The following is a 26,399-nucleotide window of genomic DNA, read 5'->3' on the forward strand; positions in this document are numbered from 1 at the left end:
AGCATTGACATAAACATTGTCGTTAGACGTTAACATGAAAGTTTGCAAACTACAAACTTTCATGCTTATGCTTAGTAGTTTAGTATTTATTTATTTAACCTGGTAGAGATAAGGCCATCAGGCCTTCTCTGCTCCTCTACCAGGGGATTACAACTATAATATGAAGAATAAAATTACAATTAATATTAAATTTACAATTACAATAAAATTAAAGTACGACAAGATTACCTGATTAATGAAAGCAAGACAGTTTATCATTGAAGTTAAGAACAAAGAATATTTTTGTATTTACTGAATTACAAATTAAACCTAGAATTACACAATTCTATAGTGATGAAATTACCATATATTGAGATTACGTGATTTGCAAAAACAGAACACAATCGTGGAGCGCTGAAGTATACGACATAATATGAGAACAAAGAATATTTTTGTATTTACTGAATTACAAATTAAACCTAGAATTGCAAAATTCTATAGTGATGAAATTACCATATATTGAGATTACGTGATTTGCAAACAGAACACAATCGTGGAGCGCTGAAGTATACGACATAATATGAGGAAATGGCGTCGTTGTTATGTTTCCATGGTTACCAAGTATGTTTGCTGTTATGTTTTATGTTCCCATCGTGAATGATGGTATGACTTCTTGATTTTACCGTAATGTTAAGTTAACGCTTACGTTATGTTTAATTTTCATTGTGAATGAATAGACAGACAAAGATAGAGGGGAGAAAGGAGTTGTACACGAGGGTAAGAGAAAGGGAGAAGAGAAGGGATAGTGAAAAAGAAGACAATATTTTCGATTTAGTCGTAGTAATGCAAAAACAACTTAGTAACTAGTACGAGGTGATCGTAAACACCCACGAGAGTAATTCGGATAGGCTAGTGAAGCTAGCGAGTATAATATTTATTTATAAAATATAACAAAATGCCTTCTCAACAACAGTGAATTCTTTCATTTGTTTCGCATTCCAGTTCTGCACTGTAACATTTTCTGGTGCAATATGTCGATGCTCTCCCTCAGCAAGCACTTGGCCCTCCCTGCTGACGCTAAAGAAATCCCGAAGTGCTGAGCCACGTGCCGCAGAGACATGTCTGGGTTCGATTCCAGCAGCGCCCCGATGTTGTCCAACATGTCTTCGGTCAGGACGTACCTCTTTTTGGGAGTCCTGCGGTCCGACACCGATCCCGTGTTCCGAACTTTACGCACTAGTCTGTACATAGATGTCTTGTCTGGCACTTTATCATCCGGGTACTTCTTCCTGAACTTCCTGGCGCATTTCGACCAACTATTGTACTTGACAAAACAGTCGTATATGTAAATTCTTTGTTCCTTTGTATAAGTCATTGCGTAAAATAACGACAAATAAAAAAATAATTCTAAATCGATTTAGTCAACGTGCTTACAATACAGCTCTTTCCAAATTTAATGTCTGTCACTAAACAGCAAAATATTGCTTATACCTGGGAGATACATCGACACATCTGTGGAAGTGCTAATGAATACATTATGCGCGTGAATCTAACGCCATATCACTGACAACAAATTGCGTCTGTGTTAACATATTATATTCCTCACCATGTGTTTACATAATATTATTTGCAGCAATAACTGAAACAACATTCACACGACCAATCATGCTAGCGAATGCTTATTTTTCTTTGCATAGTTGTAGTATCAAATCATCAAGGAGCCCAAGAGCACGGCTATGTTGTCTTGACGACAGTACCACGTGATAGAACAGCTGACTGTTGAAGCCAAATCATAACAGTGCGCGGCATATATAGTGAGGGTCACATAAGAACAGTTCCTAAACAGCAAATACTGTTCTCCAACCAGGAGATCAACCGTGAAAGGAATGTGCTTACTATTGCGTCATCTATTGGAGCGAAGTAGATAATATTATCGTTATAACGTCAGTTTAAAAACATGCACTTTCCTGCATATGTTATTTCCTGTATGGAAGGATTAAAAGACCAGGAGATTAACAGTGATCTAATTTTGTAACTATTCATTCATTCATTCATTCATTCATTCATTCATTCATTCATTCATTTATTTTATTCCATAGATCTTACATGAGCAATGAAGCTTTAAGATGTGGAACATGTCAACATTTTACAATATTACAATTACAATTTTTACAAATTTTTATAGTTTTACAATTTAGTAATTTTCTACAATTTTTACAATTTTGTACAATTTTTTACATTTTTTTACATTTTGGCGAGATGTAGTGAGATGAGATGAGGTCCGAGGATTCGCCAAAATATTACCCGGCATTTGCCTTTTCGGTGGGGGAAACCTCGGAAAAACCCAACCAGGTAATCAAATCAAAGGGGTTGATGCCAAGGACTCGCCATAGACCATCCGGCTTCAGTCCCACGGCTGGGGAAAACCTCCGAAGAAACCAAAGTCCAAAGGGGGATCCAACCCAAGCCCGAACGCAGCTCCGGATCAGCAGCCCAGCGAGTCTGTCGACTGAGCTACATCGATGGCTCTACTAAAAGTATACAATACATAGCCAATCGGATTATTAAATTTACAAACGCAAACGATCATTCATAAGTTGAGCTATATTATAATACAAAACAATTTAAGGTAATTCCGGGAGAGTTGCCCCACTATGGTAGTTTAAATATGTGTGTATCAATGTTATCGTTTGTGCTGTGCGAGCTAGCCAATAGAGATACGAGTACCCACGTGTGTGACTTTATGACATCTTATGACATCAACATTCATTCACAGCATTACCCCGCTGCGTCTCATTCCCCAGAGACTTTCTCGTGGTTGGAGTACAGTATTGTCGTCTTGTCAGTGTTGCCAACGGTTATCAGATATCACACGATCCTACGTACTAAATGACTTATTTACTTACCGTACTTTATGTTGGAAGGTTATTCTAAATAACTCAATAATTTGCAATATATTTTCGTAGGCAAACAATACGAAAAAGGGATCAACATGTCAAGTATCTTGTCTGGCAATACGAAATTCATTGGTTTGGCTAAACAATTGGCTCAGGAAACCTAACCTAAAAATATATTTTGTTCGGCCACATGAAATTATTAGTACTAACTCCGAAAGCTTACCTGACTATAGTCTTGAATTATAACCACAACACATAAAATAACCATTATGTATTAATATTAATACTGATATTAATTAATTATTAGTACGTTCAAATTTCAATAGCTTCCAGTAACCGGCTCAGAAATCTAGTACAATTTTAATTTCATGGAACTCCAGTACCGACAAATATTGTCGATATTTGTCTCAGCTGCCAACATACCAGTTACAAAATCACTAGCATTTGTAGTATTTGTCAGTATCGAAATTCGAAACGAAGTTGGCAAAAGAAAATTCAACCTGCAAACTAGAAAATCACCACAATCCACTAGCATATGCAGTAATGGGGAGAAATATTGTTATGTTTCACCCTTGGGGTTTGAAGTAAGTTGACCCAGACTATACAACTTTCTGGCATTGCCGCATGTTTAGTGGGGAGATTCGACCGGCCTCTCACATGAGACGAAAATGAAGCGGCGGTGATTTAGGTCCGTAGTGCGTACAAATAATGCTACGGTAAGAGGTAATAAGAAAATGTTGTGTTGATCTTACCTTTTAGCAGAGCATAATGTAGGAAATGATGTCCACTTTTCTGGATGTAGGAATCACATCGGTGTAGAAAGTACAACCAGTACACTTGTGTGTGAGGTAGAAGCTACCCTTATTCATTTGCCATTTTACCACAGAGCAAAGAAGGGTGTCGAATTTAATGGACGAACTTTCATAAAGTTGGTATTACTAAAAATATGTCAAACAGTAATTTAGTGTTAGATTATTTCCCCTTGCTGGTAAACCGCATCCAGTATATATATGTATAATTTGAACTGGTAATGGAAATTACGAGAAAACGGCTGAACGGATTTTAATGAATGACCCGTCATTTTGAAGCTTGACATCCAAGGATTTTCAGAAAAATAGTAACTTTCAGTGAAACATTAGTTTTCCTACATAATTTTCCTATTTTCCAAAATCCATCTTTCGTCAGTTTTGAGAACTAATTGCATTTCAGCAGGACCTCCTATTTCAGAAAAAAACAAAACACACACTACAATAAACAATAGGTTATTACACGAAGGCCATGACCTGCAGGATTGCTGACATATTATTTAGAGTTCAAATTTAAAAAAATAATAATAATAATTTACAGGTCTGATTCTGCGGTGTGTAATTTTCTGAGTACAACTGTGTATTGGATATTAAAATCTACAAAACTTGAGGTGGTTTGATGACATTATTACCATTAGAAATGAAATATTATTATAGTTAATGTCATGATGTGACTATTTTTCATTAATTATACATATTAATGCTATATTGATATGAAAGTGAAACGTTTTGGGGTTATATAAGTAGATGTAGAGAATATATGAAATTAGATCTTCATTTCTATAATTTACTGAGTGACGGCTATGTATGTATGTATGTACAGTATGTATATGTATATATATATATATATCACCACAAAACTTACGTAAGATAATATTGTTATTAAAAATGAAATATTTTTATAGTTATTAATCAAGTGGGGTTGGGTCTTTTTCATATACTTAATGGCGGTGTGGTGTGGATATTTATATGCGTCATTCTCTTCGGTATTGGCTCGAGAGACCTCAAAAATTACAGTTCCTAAGAAAAGACCAAAAGATATTACTTATTGATAAAATAAGAGGCCTAGAAAATTTAGCAGTCTCCCGATCATTTCAGCAAGATCTCTTGGCAGGATGAAATGATTTTACCTTCTACATTTCAAGCTCTCCATCCAGCAGCTATATCAAGATGCTATGTGTATTGTTCGAAAGCATAGCAAACCTGACTTTTTTAACTTTCTCCTACAATGCACAATGACCTGAAATAGCTATTGTTTTACTCCCACATGAAAAACCCACTGATCGTCCTGACATTGTTACTTGCGTTTTCGCGTTGAAACTAAAAAACTGAAGGTGGATGGGTTTAAAAAAAGTATTTGGCATAAAAGGAAACCATTTAAAGGAAGTATGTTTCATTATTATGGGAGCAAATAACTTTCAAAATGTCTGATATACTTCACTGAAAATAAATCTGAAAGATGTTTATTTGAACGTCTAATGGACTTAGTTTGCAGCATTTGCTGCACAAGCCACTAGTTTAATTATATTGCTGACGGAATGTCCCTGAAACTCAAAATAGGAAGTACAGAGGGCCTTACTTTCCTACTTCGCCTGGGGTCTCGGGGACTGTTGTCATTCCACCAATACTTGAGCTATTTCTAAGTTACAACACTGGTAATGAACAAAATACTTCTTCTCATATTTAACAAGGTAACTTGTTTTATTAAAGTGAAAATATATTCATGGGTACACCAACAAGATACTTCAATGAATACAATATAGGAACTTAAGGTTACATCGCTTACAGATATCAACTAGAATTATAAACTTGCCTTTCAACAAAATGGAACAGCAAAACTTCACCGTTTCTAATAAGATTATAAAGTTCAAACATATTAATTGTAAAATAAATAGTGATAACATAAAATATCTACTTGGAACACTGATCATAATTCACCTTCCCACAAATTGTATGAGTATATAACAATGCGAGATAATTTTCTCGACTTAAGCATGATTTAAATGCTGAAATTCTTCCATTCTTTAATTAACATAAACGTGGAAATGAAATTTTTCATATTCCTAAATGAAAATGCAACTTAATATTAAACTAAAAATCTTATCTCTACTCGCCACTACAAATGAACACAACACTTTTCCTCTTTACTTGAAAACTTATGAGTGGTTAATATAAAATAAGTATTACAGCACTAATTTCAAAACGGGCACATTTTTGGTATATATTTTTCCACAAGCGGATGCAGTCCTAAGTGGAAAGTGGTCATTTTATATAGAGTGATTCTCCAAATTATACCTGCAATTAATGGAACTTATTTCGGACATTTGAACAAGTGTTTCATTCTGAGTAGGTAAGCAGTTCCTCTTTTTAATCTTGCTTCACTTGATCCTGTCACCATGCAAACAATGGAACTAGATCTGTTTTCGCTGTATGTCATAAAATAACTTTATGAAATTTATTTCCAATCGTTAAAATTCATCAGTTTATAAATATTGAATTAGCAGCGTCTGACATGAGACAATACGAGTTACATGTGGAACAGAATTTCCAGTGTCATATTCTGTCATACAGCATTTTCAAGGCTAGATCAAGTCTTCGAGACCATGATGTTGAGATTCTTTGATATCATCATTTCATTTTGTTATATCTCGATATGGAAGCATTTCCGGACTCTACTACAAAAAATAAGTTTTATTACATGTCATCTACCATATCTGAAAAGTAGGAACAGTTATTCAGAAACACCCTGTAGATAATGTTATTATATTATGTAAAATCAAATAAAAAAATCACTTATTCAGCCTTCTGTGTTGTTATCAAGATTTTGTGATTTACAATTCATGTTGGAAAATGTTCAGCTAAGCCTCGTGTTAATAACAAATATCAAAATATGATTAATTACTATTCAGTCAATATGGCTTAAGCATTGAATTACATATGAAAAGAAAAACATATGAGAAAAAATATTGATGTGTTACATCCTATTTTATCTTGATACAAACGTTTTCGCCCCTAATGGGCATCTTCAGGTACAAATATAAGTATCATCTAAAATCAATTACAACACAAGCTTTACATTTGAAACTGCCTTGACTAGAATAAAATACGACATAGTGACAATATTATCTATACCAACATTAAATGTCCTGTCAAAATATTAAAAACAAATTTATTTTAAAACAATGTGAACTGAACATTTTACGAGAATTCCAATTGCTCCACGAAATTAGTTATACATGCTTTTATGAATCCACATTTGATAATATTAGATTTTAATTTGTATAGTTTTAGTATTTTTAATGATTTTATTGACACAATACAGACGTGGACAAATTATTAGCAAAATTGAAGATTTTTAGTATATATTTTTACAAAATATGATTCTTCAATTTTGACTACATTTGATATTTTTGCGTATTTCCAAATTATTAGCAAAATTGAAGATTTGTATTGTATATTTTTAGAAAATTTAACTCTTCAGTTTGGACTACATTTGATATTTTTGCAAATTTACAAATTATTAGCAAAACTGAAGGTTTTTATTATATATTTTTACAAAATTCGATTCTTCAATTTGGAATACAGTTGACATTTAGGATATTTCCAAATTATTAGCAAAACTGATGATTTTTATTTTATAGTTTTACAAAATTTGACTCTTCAATTTAGACTGTAGTAGACATTTTTGCTAATTTACAAATTATTAACAAAATTGAAGATTTTTATTATATATTTTTACAATATTTAACTCTTTAATTTAAACTACAGTTGACATTTTTGCATATTTCTGTCTACTGTAATGATAGAAATATGCAAAATTGTCAACTGTAGTCTAAATTGAAAAATCAAATTTTGTAAACAGAATGATCATAAAAATCGTCAATTTTGTTAATAATTTGTCCACGTCTGTATATTTGAGATACCATACACAGGGATCTACTTCGTACAGCTAAGCAAATTCACATTGTTTTAAAATAAATTTGTTTTTAATATTTTAACAGGACATTTAATGTTGGTATAGATAATATTGTCACTATGTCATATTTTATTCTAGTCAAGGTAGTTTCAAATGTAAAGCTTGTATTGTAATTGATTTTAGAGGGGCGAAAACGTTTGTATCAAGATTAAATAGGATGTAACACATCAATATTTTTTCTCATGTTTTTCTTTCATATGTAATTCAATGCTTAAGCCATATTGACTGAATAATAATTAATCATATTTTTATATATATGTTATTAACATTTTGTGAGTCGGTTAAATAGTATCCCCCCCCCTCCTCTGCGGAACAGGCTCCACAAATAAGTTTTTTCTGAATCATCTGGTGTGCTCTAGAATTGAATGTAAATAAGTAATCAAATAACTAAGATGGTCCTTCGTACAAAATAAGTTTTCCACATCTATTTTCTCTTCAACTGAAATACGTGACAACTTAGATTGCTACATGTACGTATATTTCAATCTGTGACCTCTACGAATGTGACTCTCAATATGGCGTATTAGGTTAGATTTCTGAGCGTACCCATGTCCACAATATCCGCACGTGTATGGCTTTTCTCCCGTGTGTATACGCACATGCACTACAAGATCCCTTTTAGAACGGAATGCCTTTGTACAAAAGTTACAAGTAAACGGTCTTTCTACCGCATGGGTTCTTACATGCGATACAAGACCTCCGCGTTGACTGAATCCCCGCCCACAATCATCACACATGAAAGGCTTATCATCAGCATGCGAGCGTTGGTGAACATCTAGGTGAATGCGTTGTCTAAATTTCTTGCCACATTCATCACACGAATATGGTTTTTCACCAGTGTGAACGCGACTGTGAATTCCAAGGCTTGTTTTCGTGTTAAATCCTTTCTTGCAAACACCGCATGTTAGTCGCTTGTTTCCATCATGGCAGCTGATGTGTAATTTGAGAGCTCCCCGATTGGTGCAGCCCTTGCCACAAATATCGCATGTGAACGGCTTCTCTCCAGTGTGCGTTCGTATGTGTACAGCCATGTATTGTAGATATCGAAATGTTTTACGACAGATATCACACGAAAATGGTCTTTCTGCAGTGTGTATCATGCGATGTCTAACGAGGTGGCATTTCTTTCCAAATCCTTTGTAACAAGTCTCACACGTGAAGGGCTTCTCCTTTGTATGGACAGCGGAAGAAGGGTTTTGTCTTCTTTCGGAATCACCATTATTTATGTAGCAGTTGCTAAGAGCAAGGAAGTTCTTGTCAACCTTAAAAATACGCGAAAGATCATTCCTATTCTCTTCATTATAAGGGACTGCACTCAGAGCAATTCTATTTGGCACAGACTGTGGGCTGCTGTACTCTGCAGAAGTTGCAGTGCTGGAAAAAAAAAGAAAACAATGCACTAGTTGTGGTTGACTGGTTTCCAAATTCAAGGAGAACTTGTCAGATCAATTGCACATATTATATTACTTGTTAGGCAGTAATACATTGAAAATAAAGATATTATTATTTATTTATTTAACCTGGTAGAGATAAGGCCATCAGGCCTCCTCTTCCCCTCTACCAGGGGATTACAATTACAATATTAAGAATACAATTACAACTATAATTACAATTAATGTTAAATTTACAGATCCAATAAAAATCAAAGTACTAAAAGATTAACTGATTAATAAAAGTTAGACAGTTTATTGTAAAAGTTAAGAGAGAAACATTTCTTTTATTGATTAAGTACAAATTAAACCTACTCTAGGCAGTAAGAAAATGCTTAATAAGTTTGCTTTTGAACGCTACTAAATTCCGACAGTCTCTGATGTCACTGGGTAGGATATTCCACAAGCGCGAGAGCGAGATTGTGTATGATGATGAATACGATGATGTCTTAGTGTTGGTATGGCTAGTATGCAGCTATTTTGCGAGCGTGTGAAGAGATTATGATATGATGACAGGTAACTGAAACGGGAGGCAAGGTAGGTAGGTGTAGAGGTGTGAAGGACTTGGAAAAGGAGAACAAGAGAATGAAAATTTCTACGTTCGTTAAGCCGTAGCCAGTTTAGAGTTTGGAAGGATGGGGTAATGTGGTCAGTGCGACGGACATCGCAGACGAAGCGAACACAAGAATTATGAACACGTTGTAATCTTTGCGACTGGTTGACACTGAGGTCAGTCAGTAGAAAATCACAATCGAAGTGGGGCATTACTAGTGTTTCCACTAGTATTTTCTTGAGTGATAGCAGAAGGAATTTTCGAATGCTGTTTAAGGAATGTAGTATGGAAAGCACTTTTTTGGTAATATGGGTTACTTGGTTATTCCAGTTCAAATGCGTATCGAAGTAAACTCCAAGGTTTTTAACACAGGAAGCAAAAGGGATTATTGTGTCTTTTAACTTGACTGGAAGAGCAGGAGTAGTGTTGCATAATAGACGTTGATGTCCCACTAGGATTGCTTGTGATTTTCTTGCATTGAGAGTCAAACCAAACTTTCTGGCCCATGCAGATATAGATTCAAGGTCCTCGTTAAGATTGTGTATTGCGTCATTGAGTAAGTCAGGGGTTGTATGGATATAGATTTGTAAATCGTGCTCCAGATCCCAAGAGCCTAGCTTTGTCCATAAAGAAACACAAATACTTTTGTGCACTTTTATATCTTATAACACGTAGGGTTACCAATTATAGTAAATAAAATTACTAGCCATTTTATATACAGGGTATTTCAAAAGTAACTCAACAGTGGCATATGCTTAATTTTTTCAAGGAGCGGATCATTATTAAAATTGTTCACAATCTACATGATCGGTATTTTAATCCCTTCATACCTGAATTTATATTAAACAAAATTGAAAAAATAAACTGGTCACATAATCATTCTGGGGATCCAAAATTCCCAAATCAATTCTTCACAGGAAATCAAAATTTGGGGACAATTTTGACCCCTGGGGCCCCAAAATTTTTAATTTTTCAAAATATTTAAAAGTATCGAAGACATTCCAAAAAATAAAAAAGAAACAATGTACACTATAATGTACACCAGGCCTGAAGGGGTTAAATTTGGTGTATTATTATTATTATAGTAATAATAATAATAATAATTATTACTATTATTATTATTAAAAATATGAACTGTCAAATGCACAAAACAAAAGAACGTGCCACAAAAAGTCAGAACTTCAACTAACGAACGGGTAAATATCGCTCTTAAAATTAGTTTAAAATCGACAATGCACAAGTTGAATTTCATATTGTGTCAGCTTCATTTTATTACGAAGTCAGTAGGTCTCTATAATTCGAATGTGCCGCAGCACCAAGCACAGGGATTATATTGAAGCAGGGATAGGAGGAGTATGTCTCATGTCGATGTAGATTTTGTTACTCTGACAGTGAAAAATTAGAGAAGGGAAAACGATTATGGATAAGAAATACTCATATCTAAATATGCAAATGTTCTAAAAAGTTCCGGGGTGGGGGGGGGGTTTCAGGCCTGGTAATCCTCCCTTGGGTACGCCCCTGCTCATAATTTCAATTAAAACTGAACGAGGGGATTTTTTTGGGGAGAGGGGGAAACTCAGACATGTCAAACCTTCTATTTAAAAAGGAACATTTTTATGAAAGCAAAATGTTTTTGAGGCTATTGTTATGCGAGTTATGATGTCGTCAGAACACTTTTTTTAATTCGCACCTTATAGACTTTTAGTATGATTTGAAAGAGTATGTTTTTATGTAATGTTAAATTTGTTTTGTATAGAAGACTATGATTATGGTTACTATGGTAATAATTTTATTGTCGATATCTTTTGTTTTGTTTTGAAAGCAGTTTTATCGATGAAATCAACATAAGATATTAACACAAACTGATCTTTTTATGTCTCCTGATATGTCTTTATTCTACGAATTTCGCTTCTGTTCTACTCAAAGTCGACAGAGAAATAGTTGACTGATTTGGATGAGTTTCGTTAAAAACTGTGCACATCAGAATCTGAATTCTGACGAAGTACAGCAAAGTCATAAAGTGGACGTACCCTTCCATGTATTAGGAAGTTTTAACAATCCAGGACATCGGTATGAAGACCTTCATTTCATAGCACAACTGAATTCTGCGCCATGTCCTGGCAGATGTTTTGCGGAGATAATGAAGCATCACTTCGTTGAAGGCATCTTCTACAGCTGCTCGTAATTGTGGCGTTATGTTATAGCGGTGATTTCGCACTTTGTCATTGGTGAATCCCCAGAGAGCATTATCAGATGTTCTGAGGTCCGCAAAAGGAGTTTGATCATCTGCAGATCCTCTTCCAATCCACCGGTTGGGAAAGGTCGATGGTAAACGAACTCTGGTCAGCCATGTTTGTTTATAACTGAATGGTTACCATGGTAACATAGTACAAACGTAAACATGGGGGTACCAACATTCACAGAGTAAGAGAAATAAGAATACATGGGGGATACGCCCACTTTGTGACCTCACTGTACACAGATAGATAGACAGAAAAATAGACAGGTACACAAACAGAAAAAAAGACACATACACAAAAGGTTCACAGTTCTATACAGACAGAAATAGATACACAAACTGGTAGAGGATTCACAGACCCACCTGGATTGCAACACCTCGTGGTCATCTATGGTCACTTCTTCCTTGAACTCTTTCTTCAGTGCAAGGACTTGTTCCTGTTGGGCAACAATGAAAAAGGGACTAAGTTTAATATGTGTGACATTCTGTCTGTGGTAGGGAGAATATTTTTTAAACAAATATTTTATTTAGCACTTTGGTACTCTTTCCAGTGGATCATCAACGCAGAGGAGTGTCTTTCATTTGAATTGATCGTTAAATTATGTACTTACTCGATGAGTCTGATATTTAATGAAATTCACAGACATTTGTAAGGTGCTTGGTCCAACAAAGAACCTACTTCATTGTACGAGGGGATCCAGGAAATAACGACCGTTCGCGCATACCCGCCGCGCAGCGGACTCCCCTTCCTTTTTTGAAAGTCAACTGGCTTCCTTGACATGTGTTCTCATAATGTTGTGAGTACTGGTTGCAACAAGTCGCCATTGTGCATTTTGTGTTACTTCAAAATGAACGACGTGATTGATAATCCCGCCGACTGTGAGGTGAGGAGTGTGATTCGATTTTTGAATGCCCAACATTTGAAACCTGCAGAAATTTACCGGCAATTGAAAGAAGTGTATGGTGATACTGTAATGAATGAAAGAAATGTGAGAAAATGGTGCGAAATGTTCAACAATGGGCGAACAAATGTCCACGATGAAACTCGACCCGGACGCCCATCACTCATCACAGAAGACCTGAAGACTAAAGTGAACGACAGAATCTTGCAAGACAGGCGCACATCACTCGACGAATTGCATATTGCCTTTCCTGACATTTTGTCGTTCTTTGCTTGGTGAAATTGTGTCGCAACATCTTGGCTACCACAAAATCTGTGCCCGCCTGCACACTGCTGCTTCAACTCGAGAATTGCTGGATCATTTCGGTTGGGAAATCTTTGATCATCTGCCCTATAGTCCAGACCTTGCTCCTAGCGATTTTCACCTTTTCACTAAGCTGAAAGACTTTCTGGGTGGTACGCATTTTGGAAGTGATGAAGAGTTGAAGAAGACAGTGAACACCTGGCTTAATGAACTGGCGGCAGAGGAGTATAACACGGGAATTCTAAAGCTAGTGAACAGATACGACAAATGTTTAAACGTAGGTGGTGATTATGTAGAGAAGTAAAGGAAGCTTCAGTTATGTAACAGACTTTGTTTTTTCAAATAAATATATATATTTTTTAATTATTACAAGAAAACGGTCGTTATTTCCTGGATCCCCCTCGTAGTTACTTGTATAACTGAACCAAGTAAGTGATGAAAGAGCATTTCTGCATTTCACAAAGATGAGATGTTAAATGCTGAACAGATGAACTGTGGTCCACACCTGTGGAGTAACGGTCAGCGTGTCTGGCCGCGAAACCAGGTGGTATTTTGTATAGAGATGATTATATAGATGGTGATCTAAATATTAATAGATTTATTTTATTAGTTCTTATATTTGTAATATCTATAATGTTTTTAATTATTAGACCTAATATAATTAGAATTTTATTAGGTTGGGATGGTTCAATGAATATACAGCATTATTGTTGAAAGATAGAGGTATATATATATATATATATATATATCCCGGGTTCGAATCCCGGTAGGGGCAAGTTACCTGGTTCAGGTTTTTTCCGGGGTTTTCCCTCAACCCAATACGAGCAAATGCTGGGTAACTTTCGGTGCTGGACCCCGGACTCATTTCACCGGCATTATCACCGTCATTTCATTCAGACGCTAAATAACCTAGATGTTGATACAGCATCGTAAAATAACCCAATAAAATAAAAAAAATGGACTGTGACAGGTTAGTGATAATTCTTGTGGTACAAGAGCTAAAAGATGTAGTAGTTTTTCATGACTATTCTATCAGTGATTGGGTAGCCGAACTGCCTCGCTCTTGTACAAGTACTGCATGCTGCATCGTGAACTGAACCTGGGCTATTATATGGATGATGATGATGATGATTATGATAATGATATGTGAATTAATGATGGCGAATTGAGTCCGAGGTCCAACGCCGAAAATTACCCAGCAATTCTGCTTCAATTGGTTGAGGGAAACCCCGAAGAAAACCCCAACCCAGTAATTTGTCCCAACCAGAATTTTAAAAAGGTATGTATGATATTTCATAATGAGGTTTGCATACTTGGTACAGTAAATCTTGGATTCTATGTTTTTCCTTGTTTCTATGTACGAAATAACTAAAATGCTCTCTCAATTAATATCAGTCAATAAAAGAATTGTATTCCAATGGATACCATCCCATTGTGGAATCCTGGGAAACGAGAATGTGGATGCTTTAGCAAAGAAGGGCAGCACTGCTACTTACAGACCTGTTACTAAATCTACGTATTACTCTGTGAAAAGATTTATTAAATCTACATACTTAGACTTCAACAAACAAAATTTGATAACTCAATCCCAAGGGAAAAAAATGGAACTCTCTGCATCATAATCCACAATTAATTCCCGATTTACCACGAAAATCGTCTGTAGCTGCATTTAGATTGGCAACAGGCCATGATTGTTTGGCCAAACACCTGCATAGAATTGGAATATATCAGTCCCCTAACTGCCCATTGTGCAACTGAAACCAAGAAATGGATTTGGAACACCTCAAAATCTGTGCTTCAGTGGCTGACCATGATAATATCTTTGAAAAATATTGGAGTGCAAGAGGTCAAATGACTTTATTGTCGAACGCCTGGCATTAGAAAACAATAACAACAACATGTACGATTTTAAAAATCACACAAAAACCAACATTCCGGTAAGAACAATATTTAACTTTCCTTGATTTTACATTTTCCTTTTGAATTCTGCATAGGGACTACATCGATCATACAGAAAATCTGAAGTGGCCTGGTTTAGTTCGATAAAAGCTAATAGACATTCTCCAGATGATTTGGATTCAGACATCCTTCATGCTGCGATTCAAGCCTGAATGTCTGTTGGCAACTCACCTCATCTCTGTAACTGTTTTGGACTGGAGGTTCTTCCTGCTTCATATGAAGAACTGAGTCAGTCCTGCTGGCAGCATCACTTTCTATGCACATGTTCACGTCGTCATCGATGAACTGAAAAGCATTGGAGATGAAGTTTAGTGTGATCATATGTTTTCAATGTAATATGAACAAAGTATAGTTCCTGTGAGGGCAATTTGACAATGCAACCAAAACACCATTATGAACTAAATACTTTATAGTTCGATCACACAGAAAGTGGGCTCCTGAGGCAGACAGCAGACAGAAGTTTGATTTGTACAGGGACATCATTTTATTTTTACTTCAATTTTTATTGTACCTGAGTTTTTGAATGTACATCACTCCCACCCCTTCTACTAGTAAACTTCCAACCATCCCATACAGAACCAAGGCCGCATATGCAGTCAAATTCGCCGTATGGTCACAGTATAGCCTACAGTACTGAGTTAGTGAGTATAGTACGTTCCAGAAATATGTTCGCGTTTTCCAGTGATGAAATAACTTTCAATATTGAATCATAATTTCGCACAGGTACTGTTGTCCGTTTTCCTACGTCGCATCCCGGTTTCCCCCACCCGCTTCTGCTCGCTCCTCTGTAAAGGCTAGTGACTGGGCTGTCTTAACTCTTTTCTGAAAACATTAATTTCTGTTAGGAATTGGACGTCTACGTAATATTATACAAATGTTTAAAATAACTTAAATAAAAGGGCCTCGTTAAGTAATTAACTGTCACGTGATTTCTCCCCTTTCTACGATCCTGCAATATAACAACATGGACGGACAGTAGATAAGCATGTCTGAGTAATTTTATCTGTGCGGGTCGGACAGAAGTGAAGATTGAATTTACAGTACGTAAGGTATTTTGTTATAGTGTAGGTACAGAATTATTTCAACATGAGTTACTAGTACGAAGGATGAAACTGGTAATTGGAATTAGATGCAATAGTCTATAGTGCGATAATATACACAAAAGAACCGAAGTCTGTATCGAAATGAACGGCCACCATTTTCAAAAATGTATTTAAATATCCATATTATGATTATTTTTCAATTTAACTTCATTCTCTAAATTGTACACTAATGTGCTGTAGACAGTATAATATACAGTGCATAATGAATACGTTCGCATCGATAACTCAGTTCGTGAGTAAAAACACCCATTGTTAATACTGTACTGCGTTTTGATTAAACAAAAACCTTATGAAAATTATCAAACTCAAAATCGCGATATTTCCTAGTTTACCTAAATGGATGAACTACTTTTCTTCCCTCCTATACCTAGTAAAGTGATTTGTTTGTATTTTACGCAAGTATCATTGAACTCCAGTCGTGGAAGGGGGTAGCAAACGGTGTTTCCGGTGCTCAAACCCTTAAGCCAAAGGTATAGCCAGGTTAATATTAAAAATGTTAGTAAAAATATAATGATGTCCCTGTATCACCTAAGATATCATATCCCTGTCAAACAAAAGGGGTTACATGGTGGACCAGTCTACATTGAGGTGAGCAGTGGACAGAGAGAGATTTACCAGGGAATGGCAGTATTCACTGAGAAGTTAATTGAAGTGTGGTAGTATGTGTCACCTGGACCACAAGAGCATTCCCTAGGTCTATGTTGATTGATGTGCATTTATCACAGTCTTCTTTTGCTTTCACAGCTCACAAGTAAACATTCTCATGGACGAGATAAAAAAATGTTTTTTTTTTGTTCCACCATGTTAATTATGTCAAAACAAGTGCTTATGCATATTTTGGCCACACGAACGCAATTACGAGGTCCGTAAAAATAAGTTTCCTTGGGGCCGTTTACAGAAAGAAAACACAATTTCATGTAAAGATTTGGAACAGATACACCAGTTGTTGAGCTATTTTTCAACTATATTCCCCACCGGAATTGAGACATTTGTCATACCGTGGGATCAACTTTTGTATCCCTGTGTTGTGGAAGTCTGTTACCTGGGATCGGAACCAATGTGCGACAGCCGTCTGCACCTCTCTGTTGATCCCACGGTATGAAAAATATCTCAATTCCAGTGGGGAATATGTTGAAAAATAGCTCAACGGTGTTTTGTATCTGTTTCAATAAATTTCTGCAATTAAATTGTGTTTTCTTTCTGTAAACGGCCTCAGGGAAACTTATTTCTTACGGGCCTCGTAATTGCGCTCCATCATAATCCACAGTTAATTCCCGATTTACCACGAAAATCGTCTGTAGCTGCAATTAGATTGGCAACAGGCCATGATTGTTTGGCCAAACACCTGCATAGAATTGGAATATATCTGTCCCCTAACTGCCCATTGTGCAACTCAAACCAAGAAATGGACTTGGAACACCTCAAAATCTGTGCTTCAGTGGCTTACTATGACAATATCTTTGAAAAATATTGGAGTGCAAGAGGTCAAATGACTTCATTGTCAAACGCCTGGCATTAGAAAACAACAACAATTGCGCTCTAGTGGCCAAAATTTGTACAAGCACTTTTTTGGCATTATTAACAGGGTGGAATAAAAATTTTTTTTTTTTATCTGCCCCATGAGAATATTTGCTTGTCAGAGCTAACAGAAGTTCTTCTTCATCAGAACTGGGCATCATGATTTTTAGAAAACTAACCGAATAGAAATCAAAGAAAAACTATTGGAGTACCTTGTAGGTGGTTTTTCTTCATACCAGATTGCTTGGCTACCACGCTCTGTCTGTAGTCACCAGATTACAGACCACCGTGATATCCCATGGTGGTTTCATCACTGTGGCAGCTTGCTGTTTGTGTGGCCAAGCCTTCAGAATAAGCACTACTGGGATAGTTTCAAAATAACCTTCAATTCGGAAAAATATCGCAAAATATTTCACTCTTGATTTTTTTACTGGGTATAATGTCTTAGGGGTATATGTACGTGAACAACCACATATATTATCAGAAAATGCAGGCTCTAAATTTCTAAAATTTTATAAGAAAATGAACTCACAATTGGACAAAAATTACAAGGTACCACAACAAGACTTATTAGGACTTAAATATCTGATAAAAATATAAAAAAGTTACTAATAATATTTTTCAAACCAGTTTTATCAAAGTATGAAAAACAAAAACAAACAAATTCTGCAGTTACATCATTTGGTAACCATAACATTGTTATGGTCTCTCTGACATCTTTAATATTTTTCCTACATGTAATAAACACTTATTTCTGAAAAGTAGACTACTCTGAGACATGTAGAGTTGTTTATTTCAATACAATTAATTTTTTATTTGTCCTGTATAAAATATATTAATATTTACATTACGTTTTATGAACTACTTTTCTATTTTCAAAGAATTGGGCGTTATTATAGTCTACCTTTTGCATAAATGCATGTTAAATCAGTGTACAAAATTTCAGAATTCTAGCTCTAATGATTGTGGAGTTATAAAATAATATGTGTGAAAATTTTCAAATTTTGAAAAATTTAATTTAAAGTTAAATTTGAAAAATTTAATTTAAAGTTAAAAGTGAATTTAAAAAAAATATATTATTAGTAACCCTTTTTATACTTTTATCAGATATTTAAGTTCTAATAAGTCTTGCTGTGGTACCTTGTAATTTTTGTCCAATTGTGAGTTCATTTCCTTATAAAATATTAGAAATTTAGAGCCTGCATTTTCTGATAATATTTGTGGTCGTTCACGTACATATACCCTTAAAGTTTTATAAGGGAGTAGGTCCCCTACTTTTTCTAGTGTTTATAAATGATCTTGCCCCCCTAATAAAAGATGTAGGTCATCCCATATTAATTGCAGATGACACAAGTATAGTAATTACAGCCAGTAACTCCAACACATTCCAATCCTCAACAGAGGAAATTCTCTTCAAAATATGTGACTGGTTCTCAGTCAATAAATTAGTATTAAATTGTAACAAAACTAACATAATTCAATTTCAATCCTGTCCAAATTCAACGTCGCAAATTTCTAGCACAATAATTAATAATAGATCCCTATTAGAAACAACAACAACCAAATTTCTTGGCTTAAAAATCGATTATGTGTTAAACTGGAAAAATCATATTAAAGAAATTACCTCCAAACTAAATTCAGCTTGTTTTGCTATTAGATCTATGCAAAAGATAGTAAATATCAATACCTTAAAAACAATATACTTTGCATACTTCCACTCGGTAATGAGTTTTGGAATAATATTCTGGGGAAATTCCACAGATAGTAACAATATATTTCTACTACAAAAAAGAGTAATTAGAATAATAGTAGGTGCCAAATCTAGGGAATCGTGTAGGGCTACTTTCAAAAAACTACAAATAATGCCCATGGCTTCTCAGTATAGCTTTTCATTAATAATCTTCCTCGTATGTAATCGTGAAAACTTTGTAACTAATTCAACAGTTCATAGCATAAATACATGTCAAAAAAATGACTTTCATACTCCATCGGCAAGTCTATCGTGCTATCAAAAAGGAGTGCGTTATATGGCAGTAAACATTTTTAATAGCCTCCCTATCGATATAAAAATGAAACTCAAAATATAAAATTATTTAGGGCCAAATTAAAGAAGTACCTAATTTCTCACGCCTTCTATTCTGTAGGTGAATTCATGACATTCAATAACACTTCATGAAACTGATACTAAATCTTTGTGTTGTACTAGTAGACTATATTGTAAATCTCGTCTGTATATATTTCATCTAGACTGTGACTATAAATTAAGATTTTATAATAGTATTAAGTTTTTTGACTTGTTCCATATTCTAGCTGTAAGCATGTATGAATACCATGGAATGTTAATAAATACAATACAATACAATACAATACAATACATAGTCTGTCTGACATGAGGAGGTAGTGATATTTTAAAGGGAAGTAAGTACAAGAAAGTGAGTCGACCCATAAGTAGAAGGGAATCTAGGACTAAGGTGGCAGTCCTTGTCTCACCTGGTGCTCGTGCTTGACTGTAGTGAATGTGGTGGAGGCCAAAGCTTCCTCCTGCTTGATGCGAAGAACTTTGTGGTCCTGTTCCATCTTCCAAACATGCGCGCCTCTCGTGTATTGCTACAACATACAATGTACATAAAAACAATCCGGATTCTAATAATAAATGATTGAAAGAATTTTAGTTTTGTTCTTTAAATGTGCAGAAATTTGATCCGAAGAAATGTTACTTTTAGTTATGCAAAGGAATTTTACAATCTTACAAGACACATGAGCGTAACATGCAATGTATGTTTTCCGTATCTAAACAGCAAAAGAACTTCCTCTGATTAAGTATTTTGGGAACCAATAAATTTAATAATAATATAGGCCTAAAACTACAGTGCGGTACTTCTTATGGCATAAAGAACATGCTGAATTAAAAGGTAAGAGAAATTAAATGTCCACACTTGTGGAGTTAGCGCGTCTGGCTGCGAAACCAGGTGACCCGGGTTCAAATCCCGATCGAGGCAAGTTAGCTGGTTGAGGTTTTTTCCGGGGTTTTCCTTCAACCCAATATGATTAAATATTGGGTAATTTTCGGTGCCGGACAACGGACTCATTTCACCAGCATTATCACCATCTCATTCAGACGCTAAATAAGATGTTGATAAAGCGTCGTAAAATAACCTACTAAAATAAAAAAAAAAAAACAACAAAAAATTAAATGTTGTTTGTACGTACTACTTTCCAAGAAAATGTATAAACATAAAATTTGTATAGAATGCTAAATATTTTTTATAATAATCTTTAGTTTTAGAACGTACAAATCTATTAAGTAATATTCGAATAATAAGAGATGCCAGACTATTCAAGAGAATAAATTCAGACATGATGGCTATTATTGACTAGTTAGGAACTGGTCGGAGAGACAATACATACATGATTAAAGCTGCCAAATTAATCTGTCGAGTAAAATAAATAATTATCGAGTATTACGTTGTCCTATCGCATTCCTAACAATCCGCCACTGATCGCATTAACGATTACGATACGGTGGCTTCACGCCACAGTTCATACTCGCATTTCCCATCCTACTCTGCCCTGGGTCATTCCATACAACATTTTAAGAATATGCCAGTGACGTAATGGATTTCTTTTGGGCTTTTAATATAAGTTAATAATGTCAATATAAAAATAAATTAAACTGCGAACTATGACCGCCATATCATTAATACACTCAGGGACAAAAAAAAAACCGGACACTTTAATAGCCTATTTGCTGGTATTTTGCAAAACATTATCTTCTCATACAATAGTATGGTAGCCATCTGTTGTTATGGAGACGTGTATACACTGTTGATTGTTTTTTGTTTTATAAACAAGCCATTACAACCAAATATTCCAATTTTGCTTTCGGAGTCTCAGCTGTAACAATTTTGTCTCAACCATTTTGTGCTTCATTATCGTTATCATTCGTTATTTCTTTATTTTTACATTTTCTGAGTTTAAGTGGGGTTGTAACATGCGTCTTAAAACAAGATGCGACCTGAAGATGTGGCTTGAGCTGTAGCCCTTAACGATGATGGACGCAGTGTACGTTACATTGCAAATGTTATGAATATGGCTAGAAGCACAACCCATGATGCCATAAAATGGTATAGAGAGAGACCCTAGAATATACCAGAAGACCAGGTTCGGGTCGTCCAAGAGCTACAAATCCAAATGAAGACAGGTATATGGTGTTGAGAGTTCTTAGGGAGCGCAACCTGCCAGCTACTAGTGTAGCCCAGCAATTTGTTAACATGCATGGACGCCCAATTTCGGCCAAAACAGTTAGAAGGAGGTTGAAAGCAAGTGGACTGATATCAAGTAGACCTGCAACTGGTCCCAGACTTCTCAGGATGCATCGAGTTGAACGACTGCGTTTTGCAAATTATCACAGGGATTGGAGAAATGGACAGTGGAGCTGTGTTCTGTTCACCGATGAGTCCCGGTTCAATCTGTGCTCACCTGATGGACGTGAAAGAGTTTGGAGAAGGAGGGGAGAACGATTTTCACAGTGTTGCATTTCCGAAAATGTGCCGTATGGAGGTGGTGGAGTGATGGTTTGGGCAGGAGTGTGTACGGGTGCTCGTACAGAGTTGGTTTTTGTTGAAAATGGAAGACTAACAGCTGATAGGTATATAAATGAATGTTTGGCTGATCATGTTGTGCCATTTGGCCAATTTGTAGGCGATAATTTTGTTTTAATGCATGATAATGCACGGCCGCATATTGCCCATGCGGTCGGAGATTATCTCCAAGAAGTGGGAATCCATGTTCTTCCATGGCCAGCAAGGAGTCCAGACATGAACCCAATTGAACACGTGTGGGGCATGCTGGGACGGCGTGTTAAGAATAGACGATCGAGACCAGAATCGTTACAAGAATTGGCGAAGAATGGGAACTTATTCCTCAAGAAGACATTGCTAACCAAATTGAGAGCATGCCAAGACGTATGGATGCAGTTATTCAAGCCAGAGGGGGTAATACCCGTTACTAAAAAGAGTTTTTAATGTTTAAGGCACCATAAAATGAAAAAACAGTTAGACCAAACGATGCCATAGTTATATGCCCTTTGTAATTTTTTGTAAATTTTCTCATCAGAGATTTTTTTTTTCAAATGTTGTCGTATAAGGTGCTAAATGGAACATTATTTTGTTTCATTTTGAAATAATTGGCAACAAAATACAAGCAAATATAGAAGTGTCCGGTTTTTTTGTCCCTGAGTGTATTTTAGTCATACTGATGACTAAAGAATTGGTGAAAGTTACATGTTATCCATAATATAAAATATTCTAGACACCCTATATGAGGTGTCGTCTAAAGTAAAGAGATGTGATTGTAAACCTGAACAATTATATTGTAATACCTGAAAGACTAATTCGAATAATATTAAGGGGTGCTCATAAAAACACTGTAGTGAAACAGTTTTACACTCGAATGCAGCAATTTAAATTCATGCAAATTTTATTCGGATTTAAGAAAATCTTACTCTTATTTCATCCTCCAAGTTTTATGACGGTATCTCAAAAAACATATTAATAAAATTATTAATTTTTGTTCCGACGATTGAAAATTGTTTGCTATGTGTGGCAGTTGCAGCGCTCGCGATACGTGATGACGATGAGTAATCCGTCCCCTTGACCTTGATCGCGCAGCAATGACGACATTATGTACGACGGGTTAGCCTACCTGCTGAGCTCCTTTTTCCCCTTGAGCTATTTTTATTAAAAACTGGCATGGTATTTAAGTCACCATTCTGAAATTTTCACAGTGGAATCAATACACTTAAAGAATTAAACATGTGTTTTTTCGTCTCTAAAAATGAATTGCATTTTGTGTTCTGTATTTTTAATAATTATTTTACGGTGAGTAACTATTAAAAAAATTATATATATATTTTTTTTCATTCTGAGGACATTTATAAACTAGGCTCTCCTTTTTCGAATTGCATTGAAACCACTTTTCCATCTTCTTTTACATAGTAAGAAGACTTCAATGAATGAAGCCCTGTTCTTTGCTAAAGCAATATTTTAAATGCTGATTGCTGCCAAACTACGAAAATATAAATACAATATTGCGTGAAATTCATATTTAGAACATATCAAATAACCTACAATCAATATTTTTAACTTTTGAGACATCGTGGTTCAAAAACATACTTTTTGCATGGAATGACCTCCCCTTTTAGTAAACAACGTAGGGACTATCGCATATTTTGCGTCTTACGCAACGGAAAATTATGTCAATTTATACGTAATAATGTCACTGTTACATACTTGTAGTGGGGTGGAAGTTTCTTCTGCAGTTTCAGGACGATTCTTAATTAACATGTCTATCATTTATTTTGCTTTGGTTGTTGTTATTAGTTTAGAAATTTGTACTCGAGTGACCACATTTCAATACTTACTAAATTAACAGTGGATTGACGTTTTTTTTTGATGACCTCAACAGTGCCGGATATTTAAAGTACATCAGATATGCATCAACAATGTAAGCGTCAGAAACATATCGTTTAGCTGCTTGATGCAGGACTTCGTTTAGCATTTATAAAGATTCAGGTGCATAGCTGTTTGATGCTAAACTTGAAATCTTTGACTCTAACAATGGCGAGTACATTTTTCTTCAATAGTAAGGTTAAATTTAAAGAAAAGGCGTCAAATGTGTGCGAACACTTAGTTTATCCTCCAGTACAACAGGTGGCATCAAAATCTGTTTTTTTTTAAGTAGCGCTTAGCTAGTTGATGCTGAACGCATCCAATATTCTAAGGTAGACATATTTTTTTATTACTTACCTACTTACATATTTGTTTCCTGAATTTCTTCAAATAATGTTTATGTGTCATGTCAATTTTCAGTTGTTTTTATTTGCGTAAACAATGACGCACAATGAGATCATCACAAAAAAATTATCTTCGTACACAATCCACCCTATATTCACATTGGTTTGGAGTGATTTATTAAAGAATGTATTCAAGACTAATTTAGAAACATATTAAACGATTATTATCCTTGCACCAAAAACGAATGCTCCCTGGACCTAATGTTTGTATTTTAATAAATTATTTAGGCCCTAATTACTTAGGCCCTATAATTTCATGTGGTAGTCTATAGTTTGTTATGACTGAGATATCTATTGTTAATTGTTTCTATTTACAATAGTAGGCCATACTGAGCGTCCTCCTGAGTCCTGAGTCATTTGTTGTTTTATTTTTAAAGTTCAATATAATTCTAGACTTAAATACTTCGGATCTCTGCACATACATCTTATATCATAACCATGTATGAAGTATGGTATAGGCTGATATATTATACTCTCAGGAAGTTAAATAAGGGCTCGCTTCGCAGGTGTGCAGTTTTGAGTCTGGAATGACCCACAAGCCACAAATCGTGCTAAAGATGATGTTTTGCGGTGAAGTTTTATTAATCTACTGCCAGCATAAGAAATTAAAAACAAACATTGAAAATACCTTAGTTTTGTAGTGTGGAGTAGTAGAAACTCGATGTGATCACTGGGAGAGCTGTAGTCCCACACAACCCGCTCTAAATAGGTTCCTTACTTATATAGGAAAATCGTCGTACTTGAAGGAAGAAGGCGGCCATATTCCGTCGTTGTGACGTTATTTGAGGTGGAGTGGGAAAATGATTGCAGTGTCGCCAACTGTGGTAACCATTCATATTATCTTAGACACCTAACAAAACCTAACCTAACCTAATGTGCTACACACCTATTGTAACATTCCTCACAGTTTCATTTCGTTTGCCGATATTGGCATCGTCTGCTGGAATTCTGAGTCCATCTAGTGGAAGTGAAGTGAAACTGCGACTCTATTAATTACGTTTCCTAAGTTGTTTCTGTGTTATCTGCAAGAATTATTGTGTCATTGTATTGATAATTGCATTTATATTGTACAATAAAAATTGAAATGTGTCGTGGCTGAGATAAAAGTTTTCTAAATTGATTTCCAGCGCCACAATCCCAGTGATAAACGTGTGAATATTCGTTAGGAGTCCGTTGGAAGTGGCAGTAGAGTAATAAAACTTGACCTGTTTTGCTTATAAATTATCCTGTATGAAGTGTTGTACATAACTTTCTCAGTGATCACATCGTTTCTCTAGAATTTACAATTTTGAGTTTTTTTTCAATGGTTTAAGTAGGCTACGTTTTTTCTTTCATGTGTGGTATGGGAAGATATTGAAGTTTCACAATTTTTTTATTCACAGATTTACAGTACGGTACCATTTTTTAGTCCAGAGAAAATACTCATCTTTGACGCAGAAAAAAGGTCTAAAAATCGCCTCGGATGGTACAATTTAACCTATACATAGGTAGCATCACATAGTATCGTGTATTTAAGCTGCGCTGTTCAGAAATGTATGTGTGGAAAATGTATGAAAAGATACTTACTTGACTTTTCAACAATTGCAGCACACAACGTGCATGAGCAGACATGTACTTACAGACTAGATTCTTCCCACTTTCCACTTATGTACGGCAGTACGTCTACGAGTAGATACCGTACCCGTAGCGTAGCACCAGTTGCGTTGATTTCTGTATTTTCATATCCACAGCCATGTAGATCGTACGTTTGTACTGTAATAGTTGACCAAGCTTTTAATAGCACGGGGAAAGTGGAGCGCTGGTGTCGCGTGATAGTGCATAGTCTGTTTAGTATTCAAACTGAAGCACGGAGTACGAAATGTAATGTTATTGAAATGACAA

General features: G+C 35.4%; 1 protein-coding gene across 3 annotated transcripts; it reads right to left on the reverse strand.

Moving 5' to 3' along the window:
* Window positions 1–5,347: 5,347 nt before the first annotated feature.
* LOC138698648 (zinc finger protein OZF-like) lies at window positions 5,348–26,244 on the reverse strand. Of its 3 annotated transcripts, none has more exons than XM_069824781.1 (5): window positions 26,138–26,244; window positions 20,156–20,272; window positions 15,216–15,329; window positions 12,244–12,317; window positions 5,348–9,032 (listed from the first exon to the last, which is right to left on the reverse strand). In XM_069824781.1, the coding sequence occupies exons 2-5, from the start codon at window positions 20,240–20,242 to the stop codon at window positions 8,123–8,125; spliced, it is 1,185 nt and encodes a 394-aa protein (XP_069680882.1). In that variant the 5' UTR covers window positions 20,243–20,272; window positions 26,138–26,244; the 3' UTR covers window positions 5,348–8,122. The 3 variants fall into 3 exon arrangements, with proteins under 3 accessions (XP_069680882.1, XP_069680881.1, XP_069680883.1); XM_069824780.1 differs by having other exon boundaries at window positions 26,085–26,222; XM_069824782.1 differs by lacking the exons at window positions 20,156–20,272; window positions 26,138–26,244 and adding an exon at window positions 17,878–18,012.
* Window positions 26,245–26,399: the final 155 nt, after the last annotated feature.

The sequence above is a fragment of the Periplaneta americana genome, chromosome 4 (genome assembly GCF_040183065.1).
Source record: "Periplaneta americana isolate PAMFEO1 chromosome 4, P.americana_PAMFEO1_priV1, whole genome shotgun sequence".
Taxonomy (NCBI): Eukaryota; Metazoa; Arthropoda; class Insecta; order Blattodea; family Blattidae; genus Periplaneta; species Periplaneta americana.